Source organism: Cuculus canorus, chromosome 15 (assembly GCF_017976375.1).
Source record: "Cuculus canorus isolate bCucCan1 chromosome 15, bCucCan1.pri, whole genome shotgun sequence".
Taxonomy (NCBI): domain Eukaryota; kingdom Metazoa; phylum Chordata; class Aves; order Cuculiformes; family Cuculidae; genus Cuculus; species Cuculus canorus.
The window spans coordinates 12238744-12250199 of record NC_071415.1 but is presented as its reverse complement, the minus strand read 5'-3'; the positions used below and the strand labels follow the sequence as shown (position 1 = coordinate 12250199).

At 49.8% G+C, this 11456-nt stretch overlaps 1 protein-coding gene across 1 annotated transcript; it reads right to left on the bottom strand.

The window, feature by feature from the left end:
• Positions 1 to 2391: 2391 nt before the first annotated feature.
• On the bottom strand, positions 2392 to 5241 carry LOC104068757 (galanin receptor type 1). The gene is made up of 2 exons (XM_054080770.1): positions 5192 to 5241; positions 2392 to 4910 (listed from the first exon to the last, which is right to left on the bottom strand). The coding sequence occupies exon 2, from the start codon at positions 4814 to 4816 to the stop codon at positions 3488 to 3490; it is 1329 nt and encodes a 442-aa protein (XP_053936745.1). The 5' UTR covers positions 4817 to 4910; positions 5192 to 5241; the 3' UTR covers positions 2392 to 3487.
• Positions 5242 to 11456: the final 6215 nt, after the last annotated feature.

The window sequence follows — 11456 nt, the reverse complement described above, 5'->3', positions numbered from 1 at the left end:
AGGGCTATATACCAGTTGTTACTATATGTACCTCTATGTATGATACTTCATATAAAAGATTACCTCTTTTTTTTTTCTCTCTGGTGGTTTACAGGCAGAAAATAAACCTGTAGCATCTTTGAGACAATAAAAGATCATAGGATATTCCCAGAAAGAGTTACCAAACAGCAGCTCTTTGTATGTCATTACTGCAGCAAACAGACTTGAGTAAATCTGTTTTAAGCATCCTATTTTGGTAATGTGGGAAAACGCCTATATTGATTCAAATAGCAAAGCAGAGGAAAAAGACCCATGGGGGGAAGAGTGGGACGGAGACACATTAGCAGCATTGATGCAGGAAAACATTGTCCTTGAGACATCTAAAATTCACATTTCCAGTCTGCCTTCACGCATTTAGAGAGAAACACGTTTCCTCAACCATACGCCAAGTGCGAGCCATTCAGCTTGAGCTTGAGAAATCCATCCGTGTTCACCAGCCAGAGTCATGTCTGCTCCTGATTTCTCGAAGGGCCAGGATTCCCTTGAATGTCTATCAAAGAGACTGTCTATCAAAAAGGAGCTGGTGTGGACTGGAACCCCTCAGATGTCTTCTCAGCCCCAAAAAGAGACGTTTTATCAGACAGGAAGGGGAAAGCCACCTTCCCAAATGCTGAGGTTTCACCTCACTGGGAGCAAGCATGAGTCACCCAGACACTGCTGCGTTACATAGACCTGTTCAGGTTAATAAAATCACTGCCCGAGCCCGGGCGGCTGACGGGATACTGTGTGGCTTTCATATTGACGTCATTGCTTCTCATTTACCCTTGAGTGATAGTGACCAAAATTCATTACTACCTGACAGCCGTTGGGTAAGCCGTGCAAAATAAATCAGCTTTCTCCACGGCGAACAGGTGTCTGCAGCACAAAAGGAGCCATTCAAATCGGCAGGGCAGGAAGGGATTTTCCATCAGAGACGTGAAAACATGAATGAATCGCTAGAGTGAGGGGAATTCGCAGGCAGAGAGCGATAACAGCGAAAGGCAAGGGGAGATTTTGCTTATAGAAACAGTGGAGGAGCAGTTGGAGCGTGGGGGATAGAGAGAAAGTGACCGAGGGAGACAAAGAGAAGTTAAAGTGAGCAATTTGACTTTATTATAGGAAAACAGAAACACTGAATGAAACTGGAAAATACATTTAGAAGTGTGAAGAGGTGATGACCTTGGCCAGTGGAAGTGGCTCTTGCCACAGTGTATCTTGGTGATCAGGAGCTCTGTGGGGCTGGAGAAAGGCATGGGCGTCCGCATCAGGAGGGGAAGGCACAGGCACGTTCAGGAGAACACGAAGTCGCTGGTATTTCTGCCTCTGTGGAGGGTGCAGAGACTTGCAGGGTAGAACCCAGGCAACAGCTCATGAGCTGAGAGAAGAAAAAAATATCCTCTGGGATACTTCAAAATGTGGATTTCTTGTGTCTTTGACTGCATCATTTGAGCATTTTCAGAGCCAGGCTACCACATGGGACAGAGCTGGTCTAGCATCTCCGTGGTCCTTTCACTGCAGTTTATTCAAGGCAGGATTAAATGCATTGGTCAAGGAAAGGTAGGGAAGCTTCAGTATTGTGTCTCATCTCCTCAGGGGTGGAGGAACCTGTTTCCAGGACCTAGAGTCACTGGGCAATTGCAGCAAGCTTTTAATGCTCCTCAGCCTAGTGTTTTTTGCCAGCCCTAAAATACGCCTTGAAAGAGGAAATAAAATCTTCACAGGCTTTTCTCCACAGCTGCTAAAAGATCAAGCAGTACACTCCTATATCACCTGCAAAAATGCAGATGTTCTCATCTCGCACACATAAAAGCCAGTTCTCACCCAAAGTAAATCTGAGTAGTTGCAATTTTTTTTTCTCATTCACAGAAAAAGAAAATACAAATTGCAGGTGGCACTGTCTGTTAAGAAGGAATCCTTTGTTTTCTGGGCACGTCATTAGTAACATAAAATGTCACTGTGTGATCCTTATAAAAGTGGGTATCCTGTTGAGTTGAATGGCTATTTTTCGTCTCTATTTTTTTTTGTGAGCAAAAGGCTCCCTAGAAGGCAGGGAGATATTGTTTGAAACTTAGATTTCCCAGAATATCATTCCCTTGTTCAGTAATATTAAAAAAACAACTCCCAATCATCAAAAGTCTGAGTTCTATTAAATGCAAAATCCTCTTACAGCAAAGCTGCTGTGTTCGTTCTGGGAGTCGCTACGAGAAGAGCCCCGCTGTGCCGGGCGCTTATACACAAATAGCCGGAGCTCTTCTGGCACCAGGAGACGGTGTGCATCCCCTCACACTTAGCACCGGGAAGGGGCTGCTCTCGATTCATTCCAGCCTTTTGGGTCTCTGCTGTGTTTCTTCTCTCGGTGTGATGTATTTTCACTTTGAGCTCTTTGGGATAAAGGTTTCTTTTTGTTATGAACACAGATCCAGTGCTCAGTGCAATAGAATTCTCGAGCTGTAGTGGGGCCTTTCGATGCTAACATAATAAAACCCCAGAATTTATTTACCAAAGCCTTCTTTAAAGGAGATGATGGAAGAAATAGGTCTTAACCTACTTCTGATCCTCGGGAAAAGCAAGCACTTTCTCTCCTTCCCAAATAGCATTGCATTTGTTGATTCTAATTTTATTAGCTATACACCACTTTCTATTTTTATTTTCACATGCCATTGACTTTGTTTGATACAGACATATCTGAACAAGAGCTGGTTTTTCAAGTGCAAATCATGTTAATAGATGCCCAGTTCTTTCCACTCCATCTGCTGGAACATAGCTGTAAGAAAGAGAGATGTTGCCCAGAGAATATTTTTCTACTGCATTTCCTAAGTCACCTCCGAGGCCACTTTATCCTCTCTGAATTCCCAAATGGGGAGTGACGATGGTTGCTTTAGTACTGCAGAAACTATCTCTTCACTTCAGGAGAATTTATTTGCATGGAGAAGTAAAACAATATGATCAGATAATGAAATCTCAAGTGGTAAATTGTGTGAAATTCTCCTCAACTATTACATTTTATGATGCTGTTTCTAGCATTTCTTCACTGCTTGTAACTACAAGTGATGGATTTGGAGCAGAGAATGCGTCTTCTTGCTGCTCTTTATCAGCACGGGGTGAGCAGCAGCGAGCAGTCACATCATTGCTGTATTCAAAAAGCACCTCTGCATCCAGAGATGGAGCTGCAGTGAGAGCCCACTCACTGAGAAGATGATCTAGCTAATTCTGTGACTGTTGACAGGTCAACAGGGTACACATCTAGTTGTCCCCAGTAAAAATGTCTTAAAACTTGATCTGAGTTAAAATATGTCATCTTTTTCTTCCTCTTGTCGTGTCCGTCTTTTGCTGTCTCTTCTTTTTTGAACTGGTGGTGGGAATGATTAGAAGAGAGGTTTTTTTCCATCATTAAAATATCTGGTTTAGAAAGACCTCTAAAAAGTCGTTAAATGCAGATGAGGGTACAAGGTGCACTCTCTGAGCAGAATTACAAGGAAGTGTTCTCACTGGAAACAGTGTTCAGAGGTGGATGCTGGCAGGAATTCAGATGTTCGCGCTTGTTCTTACTGCCATGACCTCCCTGACATCTCCTGCCCATGGTGGGAGTGGTGGCGGATCCTTTCCTTGCTGGCTTTGTTGAACTCTGGTAAGAGAGAAGCGCTGGGACTGAGGAACGAGCTGTCCCTTCAGACAGAGAGAAGTTAAAGAGAGAGACCATCCTTTGGTGGTATTTGCTCTTCATTTCCTTAGCTGACCTGTAGAGGTTCCCAACAAAGCAGTAGCATATAGGGTTGAGGCTGGAATTGGTGAGGCCAAGCCACTGGGCAAAAGGTCTGAGCTGCAGGATCCAAGGAGAAGGAGTCACATCCTGCAAAGATTTGGGGATATTGAAATCAATCCAGATGTCCATCAGGTAGACGGGCAGCCAGGAAATTGCAAACAGCAGGACAAGTGCCACCACCATCTGTGCTACCTGCTTCCGGATCTTCAGCCTGGAAGCTGGCAGAGATCGGTTCAGGGCAGTGCTCTCCTTCATCTGGCTGCTGCGGCTCCACAGCCGGCGCACCGTGAGGAAGCAGATGACCATGTTGAACAGGACTGGCAGGCAGTAGAGGGCACAGAACAGCAGAAAGTTGTAGGCTTGCTTGAGCCTCTCCTGGGGCCAAATCTCCCTGCAGATGGAAAACACCAGAGGCAAGCCTTCCACCACCCCAATCTCATCCCGTTTGTTCATGAAGATGAGGGGCATGCATATCCCTGAAGACAACAACCACACTACCAGGATGGTGCTGAGGATCCTTTTCTGGGTGAAGAAAGACCGGGCGTTGAGTGGGTTGTGCACACTGTAGTACCGGTTCACGCTGATGACGGTCAGGCTGAGGACACTGGCAGAGACAGAAACAGCCTGGATGAAGGGCACTGCCCGGCAGAGGAAGTCCCCGTACACCCAAGCTTTGTAGATGAGGTTGCCCACGGTGATGGGCATGCAGACGCACACCACCATGAGGTCGCACACCGCCAGGTTGATGAGGAGGCTGCGGGTGGCACTCAGGCTAGACATCCGACTCCGGCGCTTCCGAGTGAGCACCCTGATGGACATGACGTTGCCTACGAAGCCCACCACAAAGGACACGAGGTACATTGCTGTGAGGCTGATGGTGACCGGCTCCTTGGCGAAGACGAAGAGCATCTTCTCCAGCTCTTCCCAGCCCAGCTCCTGGCTCCCATTCCAGAGCCCGCCTTGGGTCTGATTCTCTTCCTGCCACGGCTGTACCGGGCCGGGGGGAGCCCCGGGGCCGGGGGGAGAGGAATTCATGGCTGACCCCCCCCCAGGCTCCCGGGGCTAACGAGGCAGAGCGCGCCGCGCTGCCCCGAGCGCTCCGGGCATGGTTAGCCGGGACCGGCCCCGCCTGCAAGAGAGGGGGCAGAGGGAAGGGGTGAGAGAGGGTTCCCGGGGCGCCAGCGGCTTCTCGGCAACTTAGTTGGGAGGCTGCCGAGAGCGCTGTGCGGGGAGCGGCGGGGAAAGGGGCCGAGATCCCCCCGCACCCCGCAGAGCATCCCCGCCCGCGCCTCCCTCCCTCCCTCCCTGCGGGGAAAGTTGCGTGCCCCGAGCCGCGGGTCCCCCCCCGCTGTTCCCCGTGCTGTCCCCCCCGCTGTCCCCCCCGCTGTCCCCCGGTCCCGCGGCACTCACCGGGCCGCGCTCCTCCCGCCGGAGGCGCTGCCGTCTGCACCCGCGGCCCCTGCGCCCCGCACAGCGCTCACACGCACACCCCGCGCGGCGCCGCACACGCGCTCCGTCCTGCACACACACACACACACACACACACACACACACACACACACACTGTCCTACAGCCCCCGAACACGCTCCTGCGTAGCTGCAGCCCTGCCTGGGGACCCCTGGCAGCCCCCCCCGTCCCTACATAACCCTCCCAGCACCCACGCACCTTTATAGACCCCCCCCTCCGCTACACCCACGCACTCCCCGCGCAAACACTCGGTGCACGCACCTTTTACAGGTGCCCCGCACCCCCGTCCCTCTCTTGCACGCGCAGAGGCTCCCCGTGCACTCGTGCACCCCGTCTCTTTGCACTCCCCCCCCCCCCCGCACGTTCGCACCCCCCACCCCCCCCCTTTGCACCCCGCACCCTCCCCGCACGTCGATTACGGCTCAGCCTCTGCACGCACACACTCGCACCCCGTGCGCGCACACACGCACTTTGCACACCCACGCAAACTCCCCCTCCTTCCCTCCGTCGGGAGTGCTGCCTGGGGACGGTCCCTGCTCGGGCTGAGCCGAGCTGAGCCGTGCCAGGTTCAGGTGAGCCGTGCCGAGCCGTACTGAGCTGAGCCTTGCCGAGATGCGCCGACCCACGCCGGGCTGAGCCGAACCGTGTCAGGCAGAGCTGAACTGTGCCGACTCGAGCTGCGCCGTGCCGACCCATGCCAGGCTAAGCCGAGCCAAGCCAGGCTGCGCCGAGCCATACGAAACTGAGCTTTGCCTAGCTGAGTCGTGCTAAGCTGAGCCTTGCCGAGCTGTGCCGACCCATGTCAGGCTGAGCTGAACCATGCCAGGCTGAGCCGACCCATGCCATGCTAAGCCAAGCCGTGCCAGGCTGAGCCAAGCTGTGCCAGGCTGAGCCAAGCTGTGCCAGGCTGAGCCAAGCTGTGCCAGGCTGAGCCGACTCATGCCAGGCTGAGCCGACCCATGCCATGCTAAGCCGAGCCGTGCCAGGCTAAACCGAGCCGCTCCAGGCTAAAGCCGAGCCGTGCCAGGCCGAGCCGTGCCAGCCGCCCCTCCCATCGGGCTCCAAGTGCCAGCCCTCCCCGGCCGTGGTGCTGAAGGGACAGCTCCGCGTGGGCCGGGCCGGGACCAGACGCTTAGGGACGTGCAGGTGCTTCACCGCATTCTTTCTGCTGTTCCCCTCTCCTCCTCCTCTCTTGGGTGTTCCCGGGTCTCAGCTACAAAGCAGAAAGGTACCCCCGCATTTCAGTAGTTAGCTCAACTCTTAACATCAAATCCACCGTCCTTCCGTGCTTTCCAGCGGAGTCCGGCATCCGACGGTTAACACCACAACAGGTATTGTTGGGAACCCACTCAAGCAAGGGACATTCCAGAAAGAATCCCAGCTTTATGTCTTTTCTTTTTCAACTGAAGGACTGGGAAGAATGTGTCATAGAAAAAGTCACTTAAAAAAAGTTGAAGGGGAGCAAGGTTGGTTTGTAAAATGAAGCTTTTGGCCAGAGGTACTTAGATGGTGCCAGTGAATCACAGAGGAAAAATGTTTCAACAAGAAGAACTGTTAACTCTGCCCGAGGTGTTTATTTCTTCTTTCTTTGCCTTCTCTGAGAGAAGGCAAGGTAACAAATACAGCCCACATGGAGGCTGTTTGTCACTGAATGGTGAATGCCCTTGATTTCAGCACAAAATTCTCCATCCATTTTAGTTTATTTATGTGAAAGAAGAAAGTAAATATTTTCGGTCAGCCTTATGTGAAATGAAAGAAAGATCAGCAGTGGAACCACGTTTTGGGGGAGGGGAAATGTGATCAGAGTGTAAAGCTCTTCTGCATTAGAATACATTTGCTTTAAGCATGTGACTGTTTATTCCCTTATAGTTTTATGTATGTGTATTTATAGATCTTCAGAGACAAAAAAACTTCTACAAACTAATTATAGCGTGTTGCCCAGAGCACAAGGTACACATTATTCTATGCAGTGAAATGCACGGACACTCTCATGGATACCTAAAATCTGCTGCAATTCCACAGCTGCTCCACAAGCAAATAGATCTGCCGCAAACAGGCAACCACACAGGCCAGGGCTGAAGGCAGCAATTGGAAATCTCCATGCACCTAAGCCCTTGCCAGCCTCTGCTCAGCCTCCCCAAAGCAGACCTATCATTACACACAGAAAACGACAGAATGGAGGTGTTTAAGTCAACAGTTTTAGTAAGGTATTAACAGAATAAAAGAGAAGAGAGTGAAGAAATGTGCCAGGGTTCTTTGAACATATTTTGTCCAGGTAGTTACCTTGAAAATATTCAAGCTAATAAATACAGTTAACTTTATATTCCCCCCTCTTCTCCCCTCATGCGCTTTATCTGTAACCTGCCTGATTTACTGCTAAGGAACCTCTAGACCTTAAAATATTAGGCCAGACTATTAAGTTCATCAGTGATTCACTATAATTAGGATGAATCTGCTTTTGCATCCCTTGACACAACTCACGAATGCCAACCCATCTCTAACAACAAATGACAAACCCATATGCTGTGTACATCCAAGAGAGAAGACAAGAACTTTGATTATAATGAGTTCATTGATTCTAACAAGATCAAAGTCACCAGATAACACAAGATGGGGAATCTCCAACAAAACCAAATGCCATACTCTTTTCACATTTGTCCCCTCTTACAGAACAATTTTGGAGTGGAAGCTAAATAAAGCCCACTGGAGACAGGAGCCATCCTTCAGCTGCAAGGGTAATGGACAGGACTCTGCTTGTACAGCAAAGTACATCAGAAATAACCTGCTGGTCTCACCGGAGTTGCAGCTGTGGAGAACTGACCTGAGAGGAGGAGTGAGTCAGCCACTTTGGGCCTTTGCCAGAATATCAGAAAAACTCACAGCATCTCCCAAGCCTGCTTTGGCTGCCCAACCTGCTCTGCCCACTTCAGAGTCCCAGAGTGGGGTAAATTTAGCATAGCTGTCTCAGCATCACCTCCCTGCTCCCGCTGCAGCATGAGCTGGGTGTTGCACAGCTGCAGTGATGCTCTGACAGTCCCAGGCCCAAGAACTGATCTAAGTTAAGGAAACCCTGAGGCTTTTCCAGCTTATGCTGCTGACCAGATGGGCCAGGTCATGGAGAGTGTGAAGGTGGGTCAATTCCTCTGGTTGTGCATCTACTTACGGCAGCTGATGTGCTTTTTCCCACTTAAACTTTTCTCCCTGCTGAGTACACAGTTTGGCATCTGGGCTCTGGGAGGGTTATTCCTCCCTGCTAGTGCCCCCCACCCAGAGAACACACTCCCACACGGGCCCAGCAGAGCTGTGTCCCTGGCACACTGTGTTCTGGCTGACATCTAACCAAAGGGCACATTGGTTTCTTAACCTTCTTCCAGTGCGTATCCTGGCATGCCTAATGTGTCTCAGCTGCCGTGGTTTGACCTGAGGTGGTAGAATTAGAGGATGTAGGTGCTTTTCCCCCAACTGTGCTTGCCGAGCAGATACATGGGATGGGATCTGGTCTCTCTACAGAGATGAAACACAATTAAGACCTGTCTCAGTCAAGTGGAGGCTGGATTGATGCTGCTGGGATGGACTGTCCAGGGGCTGATTGTGTTTGGGAGGATCTTGTGAGCCGGGAGCACGTTCCAGCTTGATGTGATGAGGGGAACACTGGCACTGATGAAATAATTTACCATGGGGTTTGCTGGGAGGTGCTGGTTGGACTGCCCTTGAAAAGCACTGGCTGAAACCCAACTTCATTGCCACTTACCTCTCCTGCCCTTTGCATTTCTCAATTGACGGCATGGAGATAGGAGGACCTTGGCACAAGGGACGCTCCCGAGACCCTTGTGGCTGCCCCTGTGCTGCACACACTGCTTCTCCCTCCCAGGGACCCTGCTGCCACTGCAACCCAGGAGGGTCCGTGCGTGCATTTCTAGTGCCTGATTATAAGCAAGAGTAATACAGAAACCTGCCTCTGCATTTCTCGCTTGCCATCAGGAGACAGTAACAGCAGCACAGTTTGCTGTCTCGAACAACAACAAAAAGAAAGTCCATCCTTTTTCTGGGACGTTTTCTTGCAAAGCTCTGACCCAGCAATAAAACTCCTCAAAATCCTGGATGCCACTGGCTTGGGGGGAACCTCTGAGCCAGCTTTGTCGCTCCCTCTGCTGGTGGCTGCTGCACCCCTGTGCCACCGCTGCTCCAGCACTGTGGTGGTGGTGGGGACACGAGCTATTTCTGGCACTGCGGTCCAGGTCCCCGGCAGAGCTCTGGTGTGGCGTTCGCTGATGTCAGCGCATTGACGCGGCTGTGAATCCAGGATGAGCTAAGAGGCCAACAATGCGCACGGTCAAAGATGATACACAGAAGATGCCAAGGGTACTTCAGATTCTTTGAAAAGAAAATCACAAAACAAATAAAAAACATCTGGGAATTGTTTGTAATTACTTTTACGATAGTGAAAACATGTCTGCTCCCACTGTCCCTCCCTCTCAATCAGAGAATGAAACATTTAAAGTATTTCAAGTGTCCTTTGGAGGATTTTAAATGGAAAATGTGCGCATTTTTATGCCTGAGAATATTCACTGATATCAGTTTTCATAAACAGATACGTGGCAAACTCCTTATCTTCTGTCCTTTTTATTGGAAGCCTTTTAGATTGAGTGCTAGGGAAATGCAGTGGCTGAAGTAAAAAAGATAATTCAGCACAGACGAATGTGTCCAATACAATGTTCACTTGCTCAAGAGGAACGGAACACCATTTTGGCATTAGTGCGACTGAAAAATCTGTCTTTCAGATATCTTTGACATTGGTTTGGGCAGAACTGCTGGCAAGTAGCAGTCTGGGGAAGGCAGGGCTGGACCTGCTCCTGCAGGGATGCTGCTTAAAACCAGGAGCACACCAAAATCATTTGATGCTGTGTCATTAAAAGGAGAGCGTTGAAAGGGAGCTGTACTGCACAACAAAGCGGGTTTTTAAAGGAGAAATCAGTGCTGTGGGTCCCTAATTCGTTGCACAAGGTTTTGAAGGGACACTGAGCATAGATGAAGTCAATCTTTGAGAAGTTAAGGGGAGCCAGGGCTCAGGAGAGCTGGCAGCTGCCACACAAAGCAACCCTCTATCACCTCCTGCATCCAGCCCTTCTCTTCCCCAGTCTGTGATCCAGGATTGGTTGAAGCAATGGTGGGCTTTTCTCTGTGTCCATGCTTTTGCGGTGGTCTCACTCTCTTCATCAAGACGGCTACCATCAACCCTGGGGAGAAATAATTGGAACCAAACTGAAAGCAAAGCAAAAATCAAGGGGATTTGGTAACTGAGGAAAGCTGATTGTTTGATTTTCCCTGTTGCAACTCAAGGGCTAAGCAGTTTGTCACTGATACTGCTGAGGAGGGAGGTAGATAAGATAATATTAGGAGCAGGAGCTGCTAAGGCAGTCAGTCCTCTATCCTCCTACCTCCACGCTGTCAGATTTGCATAACAATATTACTTCCCTGGTGCTCTTTACCCATGTGCAACAGGCTAATAAGGGGCTTTTTAGATGACAAAGCTTTCTCAGTTCCATCAGCTGATTGCCATCTGGGGGAAATATCTGACAAAGGCTTTAAATTTGCCTCTGTTTGCCTCTTCCCAGCTGAATAGGCTTGCAGAGTGGAAATGCAGAGAGACAGGAAGGAAAGGCTCTGAGAAAAGCGCTCTCAGGGCCCAGATCTGCCAGCATCAGGGAGGAGGTAAAGGGCTTAGAGAATACAGCAGGAGGAAGTTTGTCTTTCTGGGCAAGATGATTTACTGTCAGCCCAGGTGATCCTTTGTGGGTAGCTGTCACACAGCGGATACACCTTGGATCACGTTGCAGTAAGAATTAGAACTTGGGCATGTTAATAGAAGGTCTTGTTATGTGCTTAAAAATAAACTTCCCTACATTTTGTACGCCTATTCAGGAAATCCTTAGGATTTCTGCTCTGTGATTTCAAGAAGGGATCAGCTGGGAGTCGGGTAGAGATGTGACCCTGGTTCTGAATGCTCTCCAGCGGTCTACTCGAATGTTTTGACAAGATAAGAGGGGAAAAACAACCACTCTGTGAGCCATTATTTATTTTGGGCTGCGCTTTAGAAGGAATATCCACAACTAGTTGTGAAAAACTGGGCAGGCAGAAGCTTTGAGAGGTTGTTGAACACTGTCAGGATTAGTTGCAAACTTTTTCTCTCTAGTAATAATGCCTCAC